Source organism: Hyaena hyaena, unplaced genomic scaffold (assembly GCF_003009895.1).
Source record: "Hyaena hyaena isolate Hyena2069 unplaced genomic scaffold, ASM300989v1 scaffold_628, whole genome shotgun sequence".
Classification (NCBI taxonomy): domain Eukaryota; kingdom Metazoa; phylum Chordata; class Mammalia; order Carnivora; family Hyaenidae; genus Hyaena; species Hyaena hyaena.
In genome coordinates this window covers 379053-406154 of record NW_024081261.1, presented here as the reverse complement: position 1 = coordinate 406154, position 27102 = coordinate 379053, and the positions used below count along the sequence as shown (strand labels likewise).

Genomic DNA, 27102 nt, shown 5'->3' with positions numbered 1-27102 from the left:
CTGGATCATATTGTAAGTTATGTTTAACTTTATGAAAAACTGTCATACGCTGTTTTTGAAACTGATTGGGCTCTGCAATACTCCTGTCAGTGATGTTTGAACATTTTCATTGCCCCACAGCCTTGCCAACGCTTTGTACTGTTAGCCTTTAATTTCAGACATTCTAGGGGGCATGTAGTGGCAGGTAGTCTTTAATAAAACCACTCTTTTTAAAACCTCTTTCTTCTTATTTCTTTACTCCTAGGAAATAACGAAGACATTCCATTTTCAAGACCAGCAGATCTTGACCTTATACAGTCAACTCCCTTTAAACCTCTGGCACTAAAAACGCCGCCTCGTGTACTTACACTAAGTGAAAGACCACTAGATTTTCTGGACTTAGAAAGACCTCCTCCAACCCCTCAAAATGAGGAAGTAAGTAGCGTTTTAATGTGAACTGAATTTGAAATAATCCAGATAAAAGCAAATGGTGAAGAGAATTAAAGGTTGCAAAGCCTGTCAGCAATATGTAATGAACGCCTTCCGTGTGGACCATTGGGTACTCTAAACTGTGGTTCGGAGACACCCCAAGTAAGATATTATGCTATTTTTTAAAATTTAAATGTTATGTTTCAGGAGAATGGAAATTTTTTAGAAATCATTAACGTTCATATGCTCTAAAAGGAAAAGCTTTTTTTTTTTTGGTTTATATATTTTGAGAGAGAGAGAGAGAGAGCGCGCACAACAAGGGAGGGGCAGAGAGAGAGGGAGAGGGAGAGAATCCCAAGCAGTCTCTGTGTTGTCAGCTCAGAGCCGGACCGGGGGCTCAAGCTCACAAACCGTGAGAGCATGACCTGAGCCGAAATTAAGAGTCAGATGCTCAACCCACTGAGCCACCCAGTCGTCCGTAGTGGGAAGAGCTTTTATGGTGAGGTAATATACCTTAAGCGATATAGAAAAAGTTGGGAAGATTAGCATAGAAAATGAGCACATCATTTTGTTACAAAACAAGTCTGGCAAACAAGGAAAGGGAGCTCCTTTTCCCTGGCACTGCCTTCTGTCCCTGCTCGCTGCGACATCTCCACTAAGCTACTATACCTGGTTATGTTAATCGCTGCTGACCTAAATAAGGTGTTAGTAGCAAAGTTCAGATCTTGCCTCTCCCATTGATTCAGGGCCAGTCTTGTAAAATTTCTTTTCTGTGATGATATTTATAGTTGTAGCTTTTATTTATTTTTTTTATTTTTTTATAAATTTTTTAAATGTTTTTTTATTTATTTCTAGGAGAGAGAGAGACGGCATGAGCAGGGGAGGGTCAGAGAGAGAGGGAGTCACAGACTGAAACAGGCTCCAGGCTCTGAGCTGGCAGTCAGCACAGAGCCTGACGCGGGGCTTGAACCCACGAACCACGAGATCATGACCTGAGCGAAAGTCGGACGCTTAACCGACTAAGCCACCCAGGCGCCCCAGTTGTAGCTTTTATATTGTAGCTTCTGAACTTTTGTGTTGTGTAGAAGCTAGTGTGAGGCAATGTGTAAACATACATTTTTATTGATAGTGGCACTGCCTGTGGTCATTTTTCATACTAGTCCTTTCTAATGAGGGTAAAGTATCCATATAACATAGGCGAGTACGGTTCCCTAGTACTGGGCATGGTCTTTTCTTAGGTCGGGAATTTCTCCTGAGGTAACAGAGAGATTATACTCACAGGTACCAGTTTGGACCTCCTAGGTTTTTGCTTGGTGAGAAGCACTAAATTTGAGTGAACACTCAAGGCATTAAGATACTTGTAGAATTGTATATAACAAACATTCTCTGAGCTTCTGTGTGAGACCATTTGCAGAGAGATGTAGTTCCTGCCTAGTGGCATGAGTGAGGGAAAGGCTCCAACCTACGCAGAAGATACAAAGTTCTTAATAGCAAAGAATAATGAAAGGTATGAGTATTGTTGAGACAAAAAGATATCAGTTAGAGGCCCTACTTCCTAGCCCCCCCAAAAGCTCCTAGTGGAAATTACTACAGTGGATGATATTGGCTTGGAGAGACGATTCTACCAGGGGAGAAACCTTCCCTTTAGTACTCTTTGAGTTTTGTTTTCCTTTTGCTCTTTCGGCAATCGCTATTTTAGATACTTACTGCACATTTGGTGACAAATAACTGATCGAAAATAAGTCAGGCACTTTCCTCAGTGATTACTTTTTTTTTTTTTTTAAGTTTATTTATTTTGAGAGAGAGAAAAAGAGCACGCACAAGAGGAGGAGTGGCATAGAGAGAGAGGGAGAGCAGGGGGGGTGGGGTGAGAGAGAAGAATCCCAAGCAGGCTCCGTGCTGTCAGTGCAGAGCCCAGCGTGGGGCTCGAACCCACAAACTATGAGATCATGACCTGAGCCGAAACCGAGAGTCAGATACTTAACTGACTGAGCCATCCAGGCACCCCTGAGTGACTGCTTTTATATTGAAGGAAGAAAAAAAGTTTACCAGGATTGCCCTCAGTAGACCTAGGTTTTAAGACTACATGGCATTTACTCGTGCAATAATTGTGATATTTAGTCAAATGTGATAAATGTCCAAAATGTGTAGCCCTGGAGTGAAAAACTTCAGCTGAGAATTAGACCTACCTTTGAAGGCTGACTTTGCTGCTTACTAATGATGTAATCTTAGATGAGTTATTTCACAATTCCAAGGCCCATCTCTAAAAGAAAGACCAGAACAATGCCAAGTGCATAAGATTATTATGAGAATTAAGTATGCTAACACATGTAGTGTGTTTAGCACATGTTCTAATAATGTTTAAATATTATTGTTATAAAATCAAAATCCTGTAGCAGGCGCCAAATCCCGAGGTGTGAGAGAGGAGTTTGTGAGATTGGTACCAGCTGCCTGTTGAAAGGAAAATAAAGATAATGATCTGTATTTTGAGTCCATAGAAGGGTCAGGCAGCTCTCATGACAGTCAGCCTCTTGACCAGAGGGGAAAGGAGAAAGAACCAGAGTTCTAGCAACTTCTAGAAGATGGATTGAAAGAGGAGTTTAAAGCCCTGAGTGCTGATAACGTTGATGATTCCTTCAGACGCTAGTCACAATCTATCAAGTGAGATTCCCTGAATCATTTACTCTGTAGAAGTCATTTGACAGCACATGCCAAGGTTTCTCAGCCTCTGTACTGTTGATATTTTGGACTGGATAATTCTTTAGGGTGATGAAGGCTATCCTTTCACACTATAGGATGTTCACCAGCATTCTTCATCTTTGTCTGCCAGCTCCCAATGGAATCCTCTGTTGGAGACAAATGGATCCAATAGCCAAAAAGATGGAAATAACCCAAATGTCCATCAAATGATGAATAGATACACCAAATGTGGTATATCCATATAGTAGAATATTAGTCATAAGGAATGAAGTACTTACACGTTGTATGGTATGGATGAACCTTGAAAACCTCATGCTACATCAAAGAAGCCAGACAGGAAAGGCCACATAGTTTATGATTCCACTGACATGAAATATCCAGAAGAGGCAAATCCACAGAGATGGCAGATCACTGGTTGCCAGCGGCTTGGCGGGAAGGGGAATTGGGAATGACTGCTTAATCATTGTAGGGTTTCCTTCTGGGGCAATAAAAGTATTCTGGGACTAGGTAGAGGTGATAGTTGCACATTATGAGTCCATTAAATACACTGTCTTCTAGTTTAAAATGGGGAGTTTTATATTATGTGTACTTTGTCACCATAAAAAGAAAGGAAAAATTATAGTCATTGCCCAATGTCCCCTTGGGGGCAAAATTACCCCCAGTCAATAACCACTGGCCTATGGCAAGAAAGGAGACTATAAGAAGGTGGCTTATAAAGAAGGCTATAGAAACTGTTGTCTAAAATGTCATCTGACAACAAGGAATAAGTTTGCAGAAAGTAACCACTTGAATTCTTAAACTGACTTCTTTTTTTTTTTTTTAATGTTTTATTTATTTCTGAGAGAGAAAGAGAGACAGTGTGAGCAGGGGAGGGTCAGAGAGAGAGGGAGACACAGAATCCAAAGCAGGCTCCAGGCTCTGAGCCAGCCGTCAGCACAGAGCCCGACGCGGGGCTCGAACCCACAAACCATGTGATCATGACCTGAGCTGAAGTCGGACGCTTAACCGACTGAGCCACCCAAGTGCCCCTCTTAAACTGACTTCTTGAAGAATCCAGGGGAGCCCATGGAGGAGGGCTTCACAGTGTGAGGCAGATAATCCCTTAGCACAGATGGGGTTTATAAAATCTGGAGGTGTGGCTGATAGAGAGGAAATTGATGAACTTCTCAATAATCCTGACCTGTTCCAGGACTTCAGAAGCAACTGTAGGACGTGACCCCTGCTTGATGACTCTTCCTGCGAGAAATGAGTAAAGGAACTGAGCAGTAAACTGGTCTGGGTAGCAAACTGCAGAATACCCACGTCATAGCAATTCTGTGTTCTTAGCATCAATTAATTTCAAAGAGAAGGGGCTTTGACACCAACACCCCTTAAAATGGGGTCCAAATGGGAGACAGAGAGGGAAGATCTTCCAGAGAACAAAAAAAAAAATATGAAGAAAATGAGTTGGAAAATAAGATTTGATGCTGCCTTGATGTGTAACCTGGTCAAAGACTTGGACTCCACCAACGTATTCTATCCATCACAGCAATATTCTTTGTAAAGATCAACTCTAGGGGCGCCTGGATGGCTCAGTCAATTAAGCATCCAACTTCAGCTCAGGTCATGATCTCACAGTTTGTGAGTTCGAGCCCATCGGACTCTGTGCTGTCGGCGCCGAGCCTGTTTCAGATTCTCTGTCTCCCTTCTCTCTCTCTGCCCCTCCCCTGTTTGCACATGTGCATGCATGTGCGCGCGCTCTCTCTCAAAAGTAAGCATTAAAAGAAAAGAAAAGGTCAGATGTAATAATTACCAAGAGCTTTGTGAGAAGACCATTGAAGTAGAAAGAGAAAACAGATTGGACTACTGACAGGTAGTAAGAGTTTTTGCCTTAATGGGCAACTCCTAGAAGTAGAAGAATGCCATCCATTTTTTTGTGCTAAATCTTTGCAAAAGCACTAAACCCCAAACATACCCAAGAACTGTCAAGAGTCAGAGAAGCCCTGTAAGAGGCCAATCAGTTGGCCTATATAAACGCTGACCTGGTTTTGGAAAAGACAGTGTTTTCAGGAAAGGAACTGTGTCCAAGCCACGCATGCTTTATTCGAGAAGTCATCAGGTGGCGTCCACAGAATGCCACATTCTACAGCAGCCACATACGATGTGTGCAGCTGGAGCTTGAGGACGAGGAAATATACGTCCAGCCGGAACAGACCTCATCCAGGATTACACTCGCAAGCATCTGCCCTAGAAGCTTTCATGAGGGTTAACACAAAAGCTCTAGGACAGTTAAAATAGCAGGTGGCTATCAGTGCTATATGATGGTCCAATCTAGCTGGACGGACAACCTTGAGGCTGGGAAGCGAAAGAAAGTAGTTGACCTTAAGTGTAATGAGTAACCCAGTCAAATGGGACATCCTAAAACAAAAGAAGAAGGACTCCTAGGCGCTCAGTGAATACTTAAAAGGGTCCTGTATTAGCTCAGAAGCTGTTGATTGTGGGACTGATCACCATTCAGTGGCGGTTTGGTTAGCTTCCTTTTCTTCCCCCTCCTGTGGATAGAAGCCTGGGTCTGAGCAGAATGGAGCAAAAGGGAGAGAAGAGGGAAAAAGCGAGAACAACCTAATTGTATATACATAGATGTGTTCATCCACGGACAGGTCACAGATGTGCATTCACATTCTTTGCACGGCCACTGTTTGTGGCCTTCTTAGCCCAGACATGAGCTGTTCTCTGCTGACACGCATTCCCTGTTCCCTCCCCGGGACCTTCAGTCGCGTCGCAGCTCTTCCCTCCAGCGCTCATTATTTTACCTTTTGGACAGTGAACATGTTTGGGAGGGAGGGATGTTCAGCCCATCTTACAAAGTATTTTCGCCTCTTCCAGTAAAAGTCTTGTGGCAATTCACAGACTCCCGTCTCTGAGCTGTTATTTTAAAACAGAGATCAGTAAAAGGGAAAATACTAAGGCCTCTGAACAGGTTCTTGAAGGGGAGCTCAGCTCTAAATGGACCGAGAAAACCAGCAAACAAAGTCCCAGAGGACATTCATTTATTCATGTGTTCAGAGTTTATAAACACATTAGAGAGAATTTGAAGCCTTACTATCAGGCACAGAAGACCCGGTGACCAAACCTCTCCAGGGAGTTACCTGAAGCTGGGAAGCTACTTTTCAGCTCCAGAAGTGAATACAAGTTTTTATTTTTTTCTCTTGGTTTTTTTTTTTTTTTAATGTTTTATTTATTTCTGAGAGGAAGAGAGAGAGACAGCGTGAGCAGGGGAGGGTCAGAGAGAGAGGGAGATACAGAATCTGAAGCAGGCTCCAGGCTCTGAGCTAGCTGTCAGCACAGAGCCTGACGCGGGGCTCGAACCCATGAACCGTGAGATCATGACCTGAGCCAAAGCCGGACACTTAACCGACTGAGCCACCCAGGCACCCATGAATACAAGTTTTTAAATAGGTAATCAGTGCTAGTTTGTTCTGAATGATGTTTAAAAGCCCTGAATTGTCAATTAGATCTCAATAAAGCTAGAAAAAAAAAAACAAGCCCTAATTTTTAAAAATAAAAACCTTGGATTGAAGAAACGACTACCATGACTGAACTAAGTATGGAAATGTTTAAAAGATAGTGTTCCAAAGTGTCTACACACTTCGGTTAAAATTACAGTATACAGATTGGTCACATCCAAAGGCATAACAAATACATGCTTTTGTGAGAGGTTGCTTTTCTTCCCAATACGGCAGTAATGTTAAGCTTAGGGTTCCTGTTAAGTTCCATTTAAATCAGATTTCAAGTGGTGAAAATAACAGACTTAGGATCCTCTTGTTTCCAGGCTGTGTCAAAATTATAGACATAATTTTTGTGATCTGTCATTTCCTGTCCTGCTTAATCTTAGTTTGTAGGGCGCAGCAGCAGGAAGGGTTCTGATTTAGTAGAAAATCCATCTTGATCCCTGTAACCCGGAAGGGCTGTTCTCTAGGGAAGGGAGGCACAGCCGTGCCGTGGGTGGGAAGGCACATTTCGGCGGGATTCTCACAAATCAACCCAGGACTGCCCACTGCAGATGAAGTATAGTTGGTTGTGGAGATGGGTGGGAGATGGAGATGGATCATGTATATATGATAGATGGCTTTAAACTAATCCTTGTTTTTCGGGTCCCCTCGGTGGCTCGGTTGAGCATCTGACTTCCGCTCAGGTCATGATCTTGTTCACGAGCTTGAGCCACAAGTCAGACTCTGTGCTGAGAGCTTGGAGCCTGCTTTGGATCCTCTGTCCCCCTCTCTCCTGCCCCTCCCCCAGCTCACATTCTTTCTCTCTCTCTCTCTCTCTGTCAAATATATATATATTTTTTATTATTAAAAATTATTTTATTATTAAAAATATATATAAAATAAAGTAATTCTTGCTTTTGGTTTCACTGTAAAGAACTCCTCCAATAGGCTCCACACTGACTCCTTTTCTCTTATTAGAAGTTTTTCCCCCCTATTTTGAGTGGGTAGATGGTTAGTAACCATAACAAAATCTAAACCATTCTCTGAAATTATATACTGCATGTTGTGGTTTTCGGTTTTGTTGGCATGAAATCAGGATTTCATTGAAGGTGCTTGTAACCTGGTTATCTACTCCCAAGTTTTTTAACAAGCATCACTAAGATACTGATTTGTATTTTTTTTTTAATCCTAACTTTCAAGTCCATTGGTTCCCGCACCAATTGTCCTTTACAGTAAAGTTTACCTTTTTTTTTTTTAAAGCATGAAGTTGCCATGGCTGTTTCTAGTTTTAAAAAAAATCCTAAAGAAACAGGAAAGTTAGTGATTACCATTGTTCTATTGCTGTGTGATAAACCACCCTGACTTAAAACAAAGCAAAACAAAAATTTCATTTTACTCCCAGGCTCTGTGCGTTAAGAAGGTGCACCAGGCATCATGGGGAAGGCTTCTTTCCATTTCACCGTGTCTGGGTCTAAGCTAGGAAGTCCTGAGCTAGGGACGGGTCCACAGCGTGTGTCCGTAGTCCTCCGCCCGTTCACTCACACGTCTGTCGATACAGGCTGTTGTCTGGCGCTGAGCTCAGCCAAGGTCATTGACTGGCGAGCCATGGGTAGGGGGCGCCTGGGCACTTTCACACAATGGTGCCGTGGTTCCAAACTTGAACAGCCTAGAGAAGAAAGTCAGAAGCCTTATTGTTGTTTATGATCTAGTCTCAAGCCACGTTGCCTCATCTCTGTAGCAGTCACCAGCCCACCCAATTGAAAGGAAGGGAACATAAATCCTGTCCTTTGATGGAAAGGCTCAGCGATACCTTCTGTCAGAAGAGCACGTGGTGTGGGAGATTGTGGACGTCTCTGGAACGCCAGACCCTTTAAGCTAGTGTTCGCTCTTTTTTTGGTCTAGTGTTTAAATATCCAACCAAATCTGAATGTGTTGTAGCCCCAGAAGCCTGGACCATTTGTTTGTAACACAAGTACATCCCACTTCATATGAAACCCGTGCCTTTAAAACCTGTTGTAAATTGTTCCTAAGTAATAGAAGTGTATTATATAAATGCTAGTAAGTGAAAATATAATCATACCAAGTAAGGTGGACACTTAAATAGAAACCAGAAGTAACTTTTTCATGAGGTAAAGAAGCATCCCTAAGTTTATATGCATTATATATAAGCAGGATTTTGGTTGTTTTTTTTTTTTTTAACCTGGTTTTAATACTCCTGTTTAGCAACAATGCTTGGTTATATGCCCTTTGTCAACTGTCAAGTTTTGTGAATAGCCTTGGACTCAGGTTCTTATGACGCTGACTAGCTCTGCTAGGCTCCTGACCATCTTTTCTACTCCTTTCCGTGTCTTTGTGCCAAACTAACAGATCCGTGCAGCTGGCAGGCTGAAAAGAGAGCGCTCTATGAGCGAGAACGCCGTTCGCCCAAACGGACAGCTGGTCCGAGCCGACTCCATGTGAGTACAGCACCGTTAGAAGGGTGCCCCTTCCTACGTTTCTAACATGCAGTGCCCCGTCTTTTTCTAAATAATTTGCTGCCTTTTTTTTAAACTCCCAAATATGTTTTAAAGATAAGTGTGTATTTTGTACCTAAGAACCTGAGAAAAAGGTAAATAATTTGCTTTTAAGTGTTTGAAATCTGTTTTACATTTACCTCGGTTTTCCATTTCTCGCAGTTGTTTTTATAGCCTTAAAATATGTCGTGAGAGTTTTCCCGTAGCATTCCCCTCTTCTCCATGTACGACAGGATTCTAGAAGTGTGGTTTACTTACTTGGGGAATTGCCTATGAAGTGTACTTAGGAAAAGTTGATAAATGTAAGTGCTCAGTTCTGCGCAGCCCTCAGAAATGGTTACCTGGCATGTATGTCGGAACAAAAAAACAAAAGGAAAACACTTGAAGCAAATGTCTTTATTTTCAAGTTATTCAGTTTGTCGTAAGATTGTGAACTAGCCCTTCCAGCTTGGCTTCTAAAAAAAATTTTTTTTTAATATTCATTTATTTTTGAGAGAGAGCATGAGCAGGAGAGGGGCAGAGAGAGAGGGAAACACAGAATTTGAAGCAGGCTCCAGGCTCTGAGCTGTCAGCACAGAGCCCGATACGGGGCTCGAACTCAGCAGCCATCAGATCATGACCGGAGCTGAAGTCAGACTCCCCACCAACTAAGCTCCCCAAGCGCCCCATTCTGCTTCTAATGAGCCGTGGTAACCAGTGTAGCATAGGCAAGCGGAATTGCTTTACTTCCCAGGATTATTGTTTAGTTCTCTGCCTACTGAGTCATCAAATTGTTAGATCCATTTCATTTTCTAAAACTACAAGTACATTGTTTACAGGGCTATATGTAAACTTTTCATTCTCATTTCGTTACGTTACTATCCTCTGATCAAAGCTACTCCACTCTAAGATGTTTTAGATCAGGCAGATGGTTTTTTCACATAAAATATTCCCTTAAAATCTGTTCAGAATTTTAAGTCCCAAACCATTGGTGATTGTGGCTTTTTTAAATAGATGATTTAGGTTGTTTATGTAAATTAAGGTATCTTCTTTACATTTTTGGTCAGTTTTTATGAACTCATTGTTCATGAACCACATTCCATGCCAAGCATCATGTTAGCTTCTGTGGGAATTGCAGCACAGTCAGGAGATGGGACTTCTCTCTCAGAGTTTGCCAACCTGGATAAAAGCAAAACACTTAAATGTACACACAGAAAATGAGGGCACAGTACAATATACATTTGTATGAAACCACATCAAGGTGTAGTTTGGCGCTGACTGAAGAATAAAAGACCCACAACGGGCTCGGGTAGTGTAGGAACTTTCCTCTCCTGTGTGAGGCGCAGGGGAGAATTAGATGTGCTCTGATGGCGTGGGGAATCTTAACATGTGTCCTAACGTAGCTATAGTTACTTTGAAGGGTTTTGGAGGTAGACAGTAAACTGAAATGAATATCTGTCTTCCTCAGGAGATACTTCCTGAAAAGTTCAACCATGAATATGAAATTTTTCATGATAATTATGTTTCCCTGAAGATACAGGGCTGGCAGTGGTGTTACCTGGTCCATGAAACCCATTTTCGTAGTGCATTTCCGAATATATTACACAAATGGTAAAAAGGCTACATAGCTTATGGCTAAGATAGCTTCTTGAGATTTAGTGCCCCATCAGGAAGATTAAGCATGCAGCTAAGGGCTTTTGTCGTTTTCTACTTGTAACATTTTTCAAGGCAGCAAAGGTTTCTGATAAACTTTTCTGTCATGTGAGGATGTGGCTGATTATTTAGGTCTTTTTTTTTTTAAAGAATTTTTTTAATGTTTATTTTTGAGAGAGAGAGAGAGACAGAGACAGAGCATGAGCAGGGGAGGGGCAGAAAAAGAGGGAGACACAGAATCTGAAGCAGGCTCCAGGCTCTGAACTGTTAGTACAGAGCCCGATGCAAGGCTTGAACTGGTGAACTGCGAGATCTTGACCTGAGCCACGGTCAGACACTTAACCGACTGAGCCACCCAGGTGCCCAGGTCTTTAATTACTTTGAAATTTCACATTAGTGAGATAAAAAACAGGAGTGTTTTAGTATAGCATCACTTTTTTTTTTCCTCCACAAAATGTGTAATTATTGGTAGCTGAGTTTGGATGAAGAGAAAGGAAACAGCTTTATGTAGGAAAACCAGCCTAGAGATATAATTTAAAGTATACTTTAGAGTAGATAATTCATTCACAGGTATTTTGGCAGTTACCTAAGTTCCTCGTAACAGAGAAGATTAACAGAGTTAACTAATACTTGCTTTCTTTTTGTGTTTAAGTTGCCTTAATGGCACTTTCTAGATGTTTAATAAAACAAAAAAATGTTTTAATGTTTAGTAGTAAAGATAACATTTAACTATACATTTTGATGGTGAAATTCTTAGATTACTTAACCATACATTTTTGTTACAGTAATTATGTATATCACCATAAGCATTTTTTTTTAAAGAGAACTGTTTTAAAAAACATTTATTTTGAGAGAGAGCGAGAGAGGGGGCAGAGAGAGAGAGAACCCCAAGCATGCTCTGTGCTGTCAGCGCAGAGCCCCATGCAAAGCTCCATGTCATGAACCATTAGATCATGACCTGAGCTGCAATCAGGAGTCAGATGCTTCACCATCTGAGCCACCCAGGCACCCCTACTTAAGCATCCCTTTGTTAATAGTGTAACCTTGCTTTTTCTTCCCCTACCATTATTTATTTCAAAACTTATAATTGAATTCATCCTTAAGACTTGCCATTTAATTAACATTAGGAATTTTATGTAATGAGCATTGTCATATATTTGGTGTGGATGATGTGGTAAGGAAGAAATTGTTAATTTAGCATAAAACAGCAATATTTTACTTCCACTAAAGTGATTATTAAATTCTTGCTGTCTTTACCTATTCAGTCTCCTCTTTGTAATGTAATTGTGTTTCATTGTGCATGAATCTTTGCCTGCCCCCACTTTATTTTATTCCTTGGCTTCAAGAGTAAAAGTACATGTAAACGTAGAAGCAGAAACACTGGCCTTCGTTTTCTTAATTGCTTTCAAGAGACAGTAGAATTGATTATGGTCAGCTATTGATACAAAAACGAATTCTGACCATTAGACTTGTATCTAACTGTTTCTTTGTGTTATGAAAGCTGAATATGTAAAAGAAGCATAATTATTATTTAAGGTGGCACAGATCATATTCTGCCCCAAGAAAAAAAATTCCAAGGTTCCACGCACCGATTTCTGCACCGGAGTACACGTAAGATTTTCTCTGCTCTGCTTTTCACCGCTAGGAGTTGTTTTCCTTTTACAGGCTTACGTTGGTTGTACTAATAATTCACCAAGTAATTATCATATAAAACCCTAATGCTCTCACTGTTTGGCTTCTCAGTTCCTCGGTTTTAGGATTTCTCAAACTGCCCTTATACATTTTGTTGAGAAAAGAAAAACAAAGGAAAATTAGACCAATTAAGGAAGTTATGGTATACTTTGGAGCATAATGGTGAAAGTAAAATGGAATAATTTGCGCCTAAGGACCAAGCCTCCTTTTTTATTTTTCTTATCTTGCTTTTCGTTTGGCATATTAGTTCTGTACAGATTCAACCTAACAAGGTACACCGATCCCAACCTTTTTTCAGTTTTAGCACCCTATCTTTTTCTTGCTTTATTTTGATCCAGAAGGAGGAATCTAAGAGTGGTTTGTCATTTAAGGTTTTTTTTCTTAATTCCATAGATTAAAATTATGCTTGGAAGAATGTTTTGAGATCCTTTAAACCCACTCTTTCTGTAAGTGTGACGAAAGAAGGTTTGGGAGTTACTGACCTCTCGTGGGAATATTTCCATGTGTAATACAGGACACTTCCGTGTGTAGTACAGGACACTTCCGTGTGTAGTACAGGAACTCAGCAGCTAATGCAGTTCATAAGCAACAGGAATCACCCTGGCAACCAGTGATTTTTTTCTTATTCTGGTTCTTATATTATGCTTCTAGGAACCAATAAATTGCCTTAGACAGTGGCAACAAGTTAAGGTTTTCTATTTAAAATTTCAAGAGAAGTGGTACAAACTCTGTGTTTCCATGAACATTTTTTCTCCCCCTTTTCACAATTTTACTTTTTACTGTTTTCTGGAAGAGGTTGGAGCCTCACCAAAGAGGTTACCCTCACAGTTTGAGAAATGTTATTCCTGTGAAAATCCGAAAGAGGTACTTGGCTTTGGCCTTAATCTCGTCATAATGACATGGTTTTGCCAAGTAAATTTGCATTTAAATTTTGGTTCTGACATTGGCTAGTGTTGTTTACTTCACCTTCATGTAGTAAGATTTCATATAGGCTTGAGGTAGAGCTATTCCTGATGAAGTTGTATCGTAAACATCAGAGCTTTCTTCAAAATTTCCTAATCTTTTATAAAAAAAGTCAAGACTTTGCTGTTTTATAACGTTGCTAGGAATCAGTTTATTATCAACGTACAATTTTATTAAATTACTAATAAGATAACATTTGCTGAAGTAATCCCAGTGCCTTGGCAATATGTTTACTCTTTTGCTTTCATGGTAGTTCACTCGTCAAAACAAAAAGCCACCACACCTTGGTTGGGTGGATGAGCAGGCAGAGCAGACAGAAACATCGTAAAAGCACTATTTCCCCCACAGCTGGTGCCAGTTGGTGGACATGCTAGCCAGCATCAGGCTGATTGCTAAAGTGGGCCTTTTTTGTTCTTAATTTTATTTATTTATAAAACTCTTTTTTGTTCTTAAATTTATTTATTTATAAAACAAAAACAGAATAACTTGCAGGGCTGCTTGAATCTTTAAAAAAGAAAACATTGCTGAAGTGTCCATTGCTTCTAATTAAGGTTAACTTTGGTCATTTTGTGACTTCCTCATTTGGTGCAGCTGTAGATGGAAATAAATGTTAACAATCAAGGGCATTTCATCTATACATGTACTGCCATATACATATCTGTACATATAACACTTTTAAAAATAGTTCCTATTCTGTTTTAAAGGATTACCATATAAATACTGAAGAGCTAAATTTCTTACTAATCTCTGAAACTTTAATTTCTTTTAAACAACCAGAAGTCCAAATATGCCTTTGATGTTGGTCTTTGATAAAATAAATATCTTTACTACTATCGATAAAGACTTAATTTCTTCTTTTTCTCCATAAAATATTCTTTCCTATTAAGTTACAGTTAAGGATCATGTAAGTTTTTTTCATTTTTGATCACATTCCAATTTTCATATTATCATGCATAGAATCTTAGAAGAGATCTTACAGACTTTTTCATTAAAATTTTAAAGTATATTTATCATATATTTATTTTGAGAGAGAGCGTTGTGCACTTGTATGTGAGCAGGGATTTAAGGACAGAGAGAGAATCCCAAGCAGGCCCTGCTCCGTCCGTGCAGAGCCCGATGCAGGGCTTGATCCCACGAACCGTGCGATCATGACCTGAGCCGCAATCCAAGAGTGGATACTTAACTGCCTGAGCCACCCAGGTGCCCCTAGATGGTTTCAGAACTCAGCCTTCTGTCCATTCCCTGCTAAGAATTCTTTGCAGTTATCCTGAAATTAGTTTACGCTTGGCTCCTTTATAATTTACCACCTCATCTCCTGTGTATGAACAGGAGACGCTTGTCCATGTAGAACTTTACACAAACAGTGCCTGTTATTTGCTCCTGACAAACTTCTTTCTCTCAAAGGAAGTAGCCCTTCTTTAATTTTCAGTGAACAAAAAAAAAAATCCATCATACTATTTTCATGGATTTGCTTTTAGTTTATTGACCTTATTGCTCTAGGATTACAGTTCTAAATAGTGATTATTACAGATTTTAACACATGAGTGTGTAGCTGACTTATTTACTAATACAGAATGATATGTGAAGTGTTTAAGCCCTGAAATGCTAAGACGGAAACCTTAATTACATGAAAATACGGAGCTGATCAGCCTTTCACAGCTCGCCTACATAAATTTGGCCAAGTTTGTTGGCAGGAAGAGTACAAGGTGGATTGTTTGTTTCTGGTAACGCATAACTGGCCATTTTTATTCCTGCCACTGGTGACACTTTTCTGACAGGAATTCAGTCTGCTGTCTCACAAACAGCGAGAACTTCTGGTTTTCCCTGTGCTCCCTAAAGAGAACTCTGAGGACAAAGCCAGTACCTAGACTTTGTATCGCAGATAATACTCCTTTTTTTTTCTTATTCTTCTTGGATGCTCAATATGGGTTTTGCCAAGGACCATGGGTCCGTTGGTAAAGTTGGCTTATTATATATAGTCCAGAATCTCAGGACAGATGTTCAGGGCAGTCGTCCATGAGCCTGCACCTGAAAATTTGCTCTTATCTTGGCAGCATTAGGCCAGATTCCCATAGCGAATCAGCCCTGATAGATTCATTTCTCAATATGCCTCGATTTGGCTTAGATCTTTCTCTTCTAAGTAGTCTTTGGAAAACATGGTTTTCATATTTGTAATAGTTTTTGCTTTGGGTCACTAAGACATTCAAAGTTATTCACAAAAGTGTGGATTTTGTTTTTAATAAAGTTCTTATTTTTTTAAGTTGATTATTTTTGAGAGAAAGTGCACAAGCAGGGGGAGGGGCAGAGAGAGAGAGTTTGTCCCCAGCAGGCTTCATGCTGCCAGCACAGAGCCCGATGCGGGGCTCGAACTCACGAACCTGTGAGGTCATGACCTGAGCCAAGATCAAGAGTCAGACACCTAACCAACTGAGCCACCCAGACGCCCCTGTTTTCAAGGCTTTTAATGTTCTAGGGACTCTGGGGATAATGTTACATGTTGGTCCTTTTAACAATTGTCCCACTTATGCTGTGATTTCCAAACAAAATGCATGTTAAGTTAGAAAAGAGAACAGAAGTCAAAATAAAAGATTTTTCTCCTTTCACTTGTTTACTGTCTGCTCCCCGTTTCATTCTTTTGGATGAAATACACCAGGGTGAGGTTTAGCCCAAGGTGTTTTGCCCTGACGCTGAGAAAAAGCATTGAGCCCACACCCCAGGGTCACAGCCCTTTGGTCGCAGCAGAGCCTCTTCACGTAACAAACCAGATGCCAAGTCCTGGTGTCACTTGAATACCTCACACAGCTGATCACGCCCCAACATTAAACAGCTCTCTGAAAATACGCCAAGCTCAGGACTCAATGCTAGGACCGTAAAATGACTTCCTTCAAATACGTTCCACTTTTAAGAAGCCCTGGTAGTGGAGCCAAAGAAATTGTGACTCAGCTTACACCTGAAGGAAGGAGGAAGATTATCGTCACCCGGGAGCCCAGAAATGGTAGCTTCACATCCATCCGGGTCATTTAAGAACCGTCTTTCCTCTCTGTTCACTCTGCACAGAATCAGGAGTCGTTTCATGTTTTAGTCATTGAGCTAGAGAACACGTGCTTTCATAGAATGTTTAATATAATGAAGCTATCAAAATGCGTTTGTTACCGCCTTCTGAAACTTTTAATTCCTCTTTAGTTTACGCACCAGTTTAGTTCACTTCGTTGTCCCTGCGAAAGATTTGGACTGGCGTTTTCAGGGGATGACTCTCAATTCGTGGGTTTGAGCCCTGACACCTGTGTACCCGAACTGTGTGTCCTAATCTTCTCACCACCCCTAAGTCACAGGGCGGTGCTGGTTGTTAGGTGTTTGACTTGCTGGACGGGAATACGTAACAGCGACTAAGGAATGCTGCTTCTCCAAAGCTCGGCGTTGAACACGCTGCTCGCCGTGGCTCCCTCTTCCCGCTGCACAGCTGTCCCCCGTATTCAGTTTGTTCAGTTCGATGTGTAAGGCTCCACGGTCACAGACGTGGCATGGCAGCTGGTTTTTTGAAAACAATTTAATATGTTTATAAACTCGTCTGACGGTTTCCCTGGGGGGGGGGAAGGGGAGGGGGGAAAGGGACGAGAAAACTAAGATAATGTTTAAGCTGCTAAGTGTTTGGGGAAACTGATCAGCTGAAGTGTTATGAGAGTCTGACCTGCGTGTTTTTCTCTTCACTTGCTGTGCTCGCATAAACAGTGTGACACCGACGCCCCAGCAGGTCCGGGCCTGTCTTCCCCAAACGTTACCTGAAGATGGAGCTAATCTTTCCTCTGCTCGAGGCATTTTGTCGCTTATCCAGTCTTCCACTCGTAGGGCTTACCAGCAGATCTTGGATGTGCTGGATGAAAATCGCAGGTGACTGGCCATCCGTGACTCTCGCCGGCTGTATTGCTTTTTTTTTCTTTTTTTTTTTTTGGCTCCTTGTTAGTGGACTGTGGTGTCTTCCTTTTGTGTTTGCACCTTCGTCTCTTTCTAAGATGCAGTGGTTTTAAAACAACTTGCTTTGCTTTCTTTTCGATTGAAATGATTGTCCAAAATTCACATTTCACAAGATGCTGTTAGCTTCTCTTCACTCAGGGAGAGGGTTCAGTTAGTAACTAGAAACAGGAAGTATAATGATTTTTTTTCCCCAAGGCTCTGTTGACCTGTTTTAAGTACTTGACTCCCCGGGACCAGGCTGAGGCATACTGGTGACGCTGGTGGGTGGAGTGTAGGATGCCGATTTTCTTCAGTAAGTCTTTTGATTGACTCATTTATGAGACTAATATGGTTGGGTTACTGAAGCCAATCTGACCAGACAGTAGCAGTGTAGCCTTTAGGATACGTTTTTGCTTTCCTTTTAGCTAGGGATTACTGGGCCTATGTTGAACACCCCAAATGCTGTTGTCTTTTTGATAATAGTGATATTTTTCAGTATTGATAAGGTTTCTCACTTTCGAACATCTCCAAGGAAAATCATAAGCAGTACACTTAGGCTTGCTCGTACTGATTTTTTCTTGCCATTATTTCAGATAGTTTTTGCCCTTGCTTCTTTACGTCATAGTATTTTTAAAAGACAACATTTGGGGAGCTTTTTGGCACAGTGTGAGAGAGGTATAGTCCATTTCCTTTCAACTGCAAGCATTTTACCGAGTGACTCTGTGAGTCACTGTTCAAACTTTCATGGACGTTTTAGTAGACGGTTGACTTTTGAAGACTTCCCGGCAAATCAAGCTGGACCTTCCAGTAAACCTTGTTTCTTACCTTAGGAACTGACATGTCTTATGGCTCACTCCAAACAGACGTTCTTGTGGACTGCTTCTGATGCTGACGCAAGACTCGGGTTTTACTATACTTCAAGAGCACTTGTCCATACCATCGACTGGTGTGTCTAAGCCTGCCCCGGGTTAATGTAGCCGTATACATTTGGGCCCAGGGGCTTAAAGCTGCACCAGAAAGAGCTTAAAAGAGAAAGCCCATAGCAGGGGAAAATTATACATACATACATGTATGGACATGTATATTCATGTATATGTATGTTTGTGTGTGTATGCGTATACATCTACATCCCTCTCTCCAAAGGTTTAGAGAGCTGTCTTAGACTGTTTGGAGCACAGTTCAGAAGAAAATGCATGGATTGAGGGGGCCAGCCAGGTTCAGTGTTGACCCACCCCACTGAATAGCTAGCTGCTTGGTGGCCTTGGGCAAATTGTTCAGCTTCTCTGGGCCTCATTATCTTCATCTATTAAAAAAAAAAGGGGGGGGGGGCAGGGCAACAATAGTATTATGGAATTTTCTAGATTTTTGTGAGGACTTTTCCCCTACCACCACCATCTTTATTTAAGATATAAGTAATAATGGCCTCAAATCCTTTATTTAGTATCGTGGTAAATCCTTCAAAAGGTATTGAGTATAAAGTATCTGGCATTTAAGAATGGATATTCCGAAAGGCCTGTTTTCTCCTCCATCCTTAAAATAGATTTATTCTTCACCAGGTATCCTCTTTCACTTTTTAAATACAGTAGGTCCTTAGAAGAGACCAGATTATAAGGTCAAATTATATCATATCAAATGCTATTAACAAGGCAAGTAGCTGAATGAGGAAGATATTTATAAATCCTACATAGATTAAATAATTGTGACTTCACAAAGCAGTCCTTGCCCATAATGGAAAAGAATTTTGCCTCAAGTTCAAAAATACAAAATCAGAAATCTTAACTAATGTAGAATTTACTTTGTATTCTTTTGTTACAAAAAACTGTATTGAGCCCTAAGTGCAGTTCTGGTCATTAGTGTTTTAATTATAATAAATTGATAGCTTTAAAATCCATTGTTTCTGGAAAGGAATTATCTTATTCACTTAAATGAGATTTTAAAAATTCATAAAGTAATTGTATTAATAATTTTTTGTTCCCAGATACATACCATTAGTAGTTACCTTGGAGCCTGGAGGGTTAGATTCTTATTAGTCTTATTGGATACTTCCATTATTGAAAGGGTGTTTTTTCCCTTGTCTTTGTTTTTAAATTGCATTTCAATCTCTTATGATCTAAAAGTTGAACAAGATTTAATCAGAATTGTAAGTACCAAATCAGTTTTTATTTCTACAAGAGAACTATCTGGCATGATTTTGCAGATATAAAAAGTAGGAATGTGAAATTTGGATAATGTCCTACTTGCATGATTATTACAATAATACTGCTTATAAAGTTGTAAGTGCCTTTATGTTCCTTGCTCTGTACATCATTTTCTCCTTTCTATTTTATTACTCTTTGGTGGTTATGCTCATGTAATATGCTGTCTCTGGTCTTATGCCCTCACCATATGTACTCTTAAATTAAGCTAGAACTATTTAGCAGAAAGAAAGAGAGAAAGGAATTTCCTGCCTGCCTTATCATCAGTAAGCCAATGCAGATTCACAGTTGCTTCCTGGAAGAACCATTTTCGGTTACACTCTAAGGAACACTATGGGAAGGTTTATGTGCTATGTTTGTGTTTTCTCATCTGATGAGAACTCATTTGATTTAAAACCAAGCTCAGCATGAAGACAAAGTCAAATCCTTGATACACATGGGTCAGTACTATGCATTTGGAAAATTGATGTATCAGAAAGTTACCCAAACACCTGAGATAGGTGTGTTCTTTGGACTTAAAACGCTCTTCTGGTTTAGTCCTTCGCTGGTCTAACACCTGTGTCTCCTGAGCTTTGCCAAAGCTTCGTGTTCCGTCCCTCATTGCACAATAGTTACATTTAAAAAAAGAAACATTAATTCTCCGGTAAGAACATTAATTTAAATATCATTAGTCATGCTTACCGTGCTTAAGGCTTATTTTTAGAAGGGGCTTGATCGTTTTTATACAGTTTTCCTTGAGATTATATTGGCTTTGAGCAAATAGAACATGAAACCAGTGTGTTTTAATTTGTATTTGTATTTTTGCAAGTATGCCTATAAATATATTACTGTTTATTTACTGCAGCAGTTACCTTTTTTTTTTTTTTTTTTACAAAAGAAACATGTTTTATTAAATCAGACCATTCATTTACTCAAAAATGTCAATATACAAGTTAATGCTAGAAGTTGGGGAGCCTTGGCTCTCCTTCCCCTTTGCCTCTTTAGTTACAAAATAGTATTGTTGAACATGTTGTCGGGCTTAAAAAGATTTCTTTTAATGTATTAAGTCATACTTATGGTAGAAACTGGTACTTGAATGAAGTTTCTAACTTTGCCAAATACCTGTCTAATTTACTTTTATATTATATGTGTCAATTGCCAGTGTGAGAAGACAAAATGAAATACGTTGTGAAAGGTAACTGTACTATTTTCTGGCTCTGCATTACAGGAGGGAACTCTCTGGTGGCTCATGGTGGCCATGGCAGGTCCAAATTGAAACGTACTACTGTGAATTTTTGAATAAAAGCTTTAAGTAGCAACCCAGCAGTGGCTTCCCTGACGTAACCATTCTCAGATGAGCGTGTATTGCAGTGGAGGACGTTTCCCTAATGCCACAGAATAATCATAGGAGCAGAACAGGATGATTCATAAACCTGCTTCAGGCATACGTGCTTTCTACTGTTCTTTAGCCAGCACAGTAGAAGTCTACCATCTCCCCGAGATGGAACCCCTTATCCTGTAGGCTCCCGAAATTTCTTTAAGCACCGGCAGTGCCTTTAGGAAACGTACAAGCTAAACATGAAAATTGTCTTGTGTAAATTAACTGGACAGAAAATAGCGATTCGTATTGCAGCCAAAGTTTTACAACAGGACCAAAGTTTTAAAACCTAGTTCTTTAGATATGAAAGGCTTACTATAATAAAGTGTCGCCTTGATACATAAATTCAGGCAGCACCTGATCAGTACTTAGACAAATGAGACACTTAAAATAGAAGGTAATTTTAATTCTTAAAATCCTTCTCTGTACCCCATAGCTCAGCCTCCTTCCTCTGGTTAGTACATACTGGCGGCTGCTTTTTGGGGGAATTGACCAGAAACCACAGAGAGTTTTTGTCTTCTGAATTTGAAAAATGAACTGTATTAGAAAGGTTACTGCCCAGCTCAGGAGAGAACTAACTGTCCAAAGTACGTCCCGAGGCTGACGACAGTCCCCACCAAGTTTCCCAGTTTCCCGTGTCCTCTGATTCCCAGCTGCCCTGGGTGTCGCCGCTGGTTGTGCCTCCAGAGGACCCACCATTGGGCGGTATCTCTGTGCCACAGCACATCCCGCAGAGACGCCCTCTGATGGCCTCAGCTCCAGAGCCTAGGCTTGCAGTTTTGCATCTGGGAACCGAGGTTTGAATGAGATGCAACTCCAGTAAGATACGGGGCGTGAGTCCACTGAGTGAGGCGGGGGCGGGGGGCGGGGGGCCAGGAGCCGTGGGAAACGACAGTTGCTTGGGCTGCGACACCACGCAGGCAGCCATGGTCACGCAGGCGCTACCAGCCCGTTCTCCACACGCTTGCCAGGCTGCTGGTGATCTTTTCTTTCCAACGAGAAAAGAGAAATTACACTTCTTAGACCGAGTTGTCCTCTCTCTTGAATTTCATAAATTAAAATATAAGCACCATAAATTAAAATATTAAAATTATTTTATGTGGGTGCTCTCTCGTCATGCCCGACTCCTTCACTTTCTTAACCTGCGGTGAAACATTACATTTGTGAAAATCAAAATGGAGGGCATGTGGTACAAAGATTTTTAAAGTATTTGAAAGATATTATATTGTATCGCAACATACAATATAATCCTATTTGACATTTTTTTGTCTTGTTTTTGCTTTTATTTTGTCACTTCCTCTGTCTCCTGATTCTGTCTTGTGCCTTCTCCCGCAAAAACCTGCCTTAGACCTGTGTTGCGTGGTGGGTCCGCCGCCGCCACTTCTAATCCTCATCATGACAACGTCAGGTAAATTTCGAGACTTCGTAATTATCAGGCTAAGCACTTGACTGAATTTGTTTTTTGCATGTAGTAGCCACGCCTTTAGCTTGAACTTCTCTGGGTTTCCTCTCTGGGTACACGCTGGCTTCTCTCTGAGAACACTGAGTCTACAATCATTCAGGACATTTGCCTCCCGGAGGAGGAAGAAAAGTGCTTGGCAGCTAAGGTACCATGTGCACATCTGAGATTAGTTTATTTAAATACAGTCTCAGTAGCTTATTGACGATCATACTGAAACACAGAACAAGTCGTCTGAAGTCTGGTTTTATGTGCCTCATTTTCATTGTTGCCTGAGGTTCTGTCTCCCATTTCCCTTTTTAGTTAACTGTCTGGAGTGGCCCTTTCCGTGCACAGATAAACCTGTGTATAAGGCATCGTCTTAAATTGGGGGAGATCAGCATTGACAATCTAGACAGTTAAGCGTTTAGAAAGGAATTTAGTTTGAGGAGTTTCTGTCATTAGACATGCTTAGCCTGAGTAATTATTTCTTCCTGTCGTGCACAAGCACAGACAGAATGGCACGTACGAACGCTTAAGGTTCTGAAGTGCCCAAATCCCCATTTCCCAGCTTCTGGGGACAAGAAAATTGGTTGGTATTCACTGATATCATTCAGTGTAACTTTTTCGGAGCTAATTTTGCTCATTTTAAGCAGAAATGTATTGCCCGTGGCAGTAGAGTTAAAACTGTCAGCATTATTTCTATGATGAGAGGAATCTGACATGTTGATTTTTAGGCAAGGGAAGAGGGAAACATCAGTTTCTTAATAGTGCTGAATTCAGGTTAGAGAAATTGAAGAGTGTGTCCTTAGTGGTCCCTTCCCCTCTGCTCACTGGTTTCTTTCACACTATCAGTTCAGCCCATTGTAAGGTAACTACCTTGTATATTTACTATCCTTTGTGTTCCCTTGTATATCTTTAGTTTGTGATCGTTTCCTCTTTCCACGAAAGAACTTTCAGGCTGTGAGCTGACTTAACATTTCTTACAGAGTTTTTAGTTCTGATAAATAGAACTTCTGATAAATAGAACATGCTTTTTTCTGTTGTAAGTTGGATTATGTAGGCAAAGCCTTTTGGCAGACCCTTAGATTTCTTTACAAATGAAGATTTCCTTTCCAGGTGTTTAACACCTTATTTAATGCAGGATTTAAATGAGTAATTCCTGTCACTTATACTTCATTCTCTGTGTTCAGTCTGGGGTTCCTTTAACTTTGAAGCCATTGCTTCTTTTTTTTCCTCCAGTTAAAAAATTTTTTTAATGTTTATGTATTTTTGAGAGAAACAGAGAGCAGGGGAAGGGCAAAGAGAGGGAGACACAGAATCCAAAGCAGGCTCCAGGCTCTGAGCTGTCAGCACAAAGCCCGACACGGGGCTCAAACTCATGAACCATGAGATCATACCTGAGCCGAAGTCAGATGCTTAACTGACTCAGCCACCCAGGTGCCCCGAAGAAAAGTTTTATTTTGAAGCATAGAGAAAATGGATCTTCAACCCCTGTTTTTCCCTCCAGTCGTATAATAATTCTGTCTTAATGCTCAAAAGAATAATGAAGTCAGATGTTTATAAACCCATAGTTCTACTCACATAGAAGCTTACTTCTCAGATGCAGTTACTCTCAGTATGGGTGTATATCTCCTTTTCAATGAAGAAAGGAGTGTGAAATGAGAAAGCAAGTTCATTTAGTGATAAAAGGAACATGTAGAGATTGTTCTAGGTTATCTAGAGTCGGTACGCACCATCAGCCATCGAAACTGCCACATGTATAGTTATCAGCCGTGTTCAGAATGACGACCCTGGCTGGGAACACAATGAATGATTATAAAATAAAGACTCCTGCTCCACATACTTTATTAAATTATTTGTGGATTATTTTCAACAGCGTATGAAACAGGATTTTCTGAATAGACTTGTCTTTAACGTGTCCAGATGAAAACTATAATTCTCTTCATGCCCTTTCGTGCGGTAATGAGCTTTTTGTAACGGGGACTTGCTTCAAAGATTAGAATAGTGTGATCCATGTGCCAACTCTCTCTGGACGACAGAGGAGTGACTTTAATTCAATTTATTTATCTTCTGCTCAATTCAGGAAAGTTACTATGCCATTTTAGTGAAATAGCCACCCAGGATTAAAATAGTGAGGCTATAAACATGTGAGGTGAATTGTATGGTATGTAAATTATATCTCAGTTAAGCTGTAAATTAAAATAAGCTTAAGAAGTGGAAATCCAGGCAAAGGGGAAGCATAGCATTTGTGTGTATTTGCTTCTCAGAGGTTTACTGCCAGGCATTTAAAACTCAGTGCTCTTTTAGAAATAACCCTGTTTGCAAAAGAGGTATCTTTTAATGTGCTTTCCCTGGGGTGGTTCTTCGTGGCTTTCCAGTATTATTTTATACACAGCCTCTTAAGGACTTATCTTTGAGCCAGTTCTGGATCTGAGTGTAGTGACAGGATGTCCTCAGGCGATTTTATAATTGTGTCCGTGGGAGACACAGTAGAGAACAGGTAACTGGAAATAAGTAGAGAGTAGAAATGTCAAGAGAAGAGGCAATGAGCAGAGGAGAAGAAATACAAAAAAAAAAAAAAAAAGTCTGTTATTTTTTTTTAGCTAGAGTTAGTTTACTGTGTGTTCCCTGCCAGCAAACCTCAGCAGGGACTCCTGAGGAACCGCATCTGGACAGAAGTTTGTGGAAGAATTACGCATTGTGGCAGCCCAGAGGGGCAGCTCTTAAATCATTGCTCAAAATGGGTTCGCGTTTTCCTCTGCTTTCCTTTGTTAGCACCAATTCAGATGGTAAAATGTTGTAGTAATTCCTATAGTTACATGTCAGTCTTCTGATCAGTTCTTTGAGCGTTGCCCAACACGTGATGTGACTTGCCCAGAACCTTAGTTCTCCTCTAACACTAAACTGCATTTTTATCTCTCACCTGCTAGGCATGGCCTGTCACATATAGATGCAACGATTGAGGGAACTTCGGACGACATGACTGTTGTAGATGCAGCTTCGTTAAGACGACAGGTATTTAATGTACCAGACAAGACAGAACCTTAAATTACATCCATACAAAATGTCAATGATCATTTTTCTTAACATTTTATCGTGTTCGCTCCTGTGAAATTTTATTTCTTAAGCTGTTTTTAATAAGCCACAATTGACTTTTCCATTTGGATTCAAGATAGGTTAAACCACCATTTACCCATTTTAACCAGCGTAGAATGGTGTTACCAAAATGGATTAGTACAATTCTGGCCACTAACACAAACTCTTGGCATTTTACAAACCAGTGTAGCCATCTGGTTTGACTTTCTGAAACGTGGAACAGCCACTCTGGGGATGTGTGTTATGACGTTTGGGAGTTCCATTCTGGAAATCACTGCTTCCCGTCTGCACGGCGTGTCTGTAAACGCATTTCTCGTGTTCTGTCTCGAGTCCTAGCACAGAGCTACAGGGCATTTGCACATTTCCGGTACACAGTCCCGCCTCCTCTAGACTCAGACACACACGTGGAGAAGGCGTGGTCAGTGTTGAAATTGTGTCTGTGCCGAATAGATGTAGAGGAGACATGAATGAAATAAAGTATTTCTAAGATCAAGAAACTAAATATTTTAGTGTAAGAATCGTTATCATTTTAAAGATTTAATATAAGGAGAATATGAAACAAATACTGCTTTTTTATCTCGCGTCTCACTTATTTAAAAAATGGATGCCGTATCAGAAGCTGTCACGTATATTTGTTTATACAAGCAAGGGAGTTTCCGTGGCATTTTGTCATTGAATTCACAGTCACGCCAACAACCTTGCTTTCTGAGACTATAACAGGAGCTTCAGAGTTTTAACAGCATCCATTCGGTCCTTAGCTTAGAGGCTGAACTCGTAGAAGACAAAGATAGGGTCGTGGTAAGCAGGTCACCCGCGTCCCGTGAGAATTCAAAAGTAGTAGGAAGCCAGGTGGGAAGCCGAGTTTCTGAGAGCAGTCGCAAGCACCGTATCATGAGAAGATTCTGCAGAATTCACTTGTGTGACCCTGGCAGCAGGGGAAGCCCCTTCGCCCCGTTGCCCACTTGGACACCCACCAGCCTGCGCTCCCTCTCATCCAGGGACGGGGAGCTCATGGGCTGCCTGGCTTCAAGATAGAAAATGTCATCCCCTCTCAATATTAAGAAGCAGCCTTGCTGTTGCTGCTGCTCACATGGGCCCAGATAAAAATACTGTAACGACTCAAGATCAATGCCCGCTTTTTTTCATTGACCATAAAATGAGTCATTTAGCGGACAAACAGAGCAAACCGTGGGACCAGATAAGCCCCTCTCATTGCGAGTGGTTGGGGAAAGGTAATTAACTTTAAGCACTTTATGTATTCATTTATTTATTTTTATTTACTGGCCCTAAGAGTGAAACGGTTGCTCAGCACTGATTAAAAAGTGAGGTCCCTTTCCAGGTTGTGAAAATGGTTCTCTGCACCGCTGTCCGTCGACGCCCATTGCCGGCACCCGCCCCCCAGTTTGGAGTTCTCAGTCCTCAAGATGCTAAGGATTCCACATTGTGTGACAGTCTCTTCCTTCACCTTCTCTGACATAAGGACAGTAATCCCGTAGGGCATTCACAGTGCTCTCTGGAGCGCATTGTGTTTTTCCGTAGGCGTCGCAGGTCGGTCCCCCCAGAAAGCAGATTCTGGGGTGCAGGTGCGCACAGAAGCCTGCCGGGGCGTGCACCCGCAGTTTCCCACTGCTTGGGAGGGAGAGGAGGCAGGATGGATGGGGCACGAAGGAACTGGGGGCTGCAC

General features: G+C 40.9%; 1 protein-coding gene across 10 annotated transcripts in view; it reads left to right on the top strand.

Moving 5' to 3' along the window:
• The window catches only part of MFF (mitochondrial fission factor), a 35463-nt gene that overhangs the window by 6825 nt on the left and 1536 nt on the right, over positions 1–27102 (top strand). For 5 of the 10 annotated variants that reach the window (XR_005532779.1, XM_039257607.1, XM_039257600.1 and 2 more), the window contains 6 exons: positions 245–414; positions 8946–9034; positions 17108–17266; positions 20666–20698; positions 22230–22289; positions 25253–25337. Coding sequence is in view for 9 of the 10 variants with exons in the window: in XM_039257607.1 (XP_039113538.1) it covers positions 245–414; positions 8946–9034; positions 17108–17266; positions 20666–20698; positions 22230–22289; positions 25253–25337 (596 nt within the window). In the remaining variant the exon portion in view is untranslated. Of the gene's footprint in view, positions 1–244; positions 415–8945; positions 9035–12259; positions 12335–17107; positions 17267–20665; positions 20699–22229; positions 22290–25252; positions 25338–27102 lie in introns of all 10 variants that reach the window. The other 5 variants (XM_039257609.1, XM_039257603.1, XM_039257605.1 and 2 more) reach the window with 5 other exon arrangements.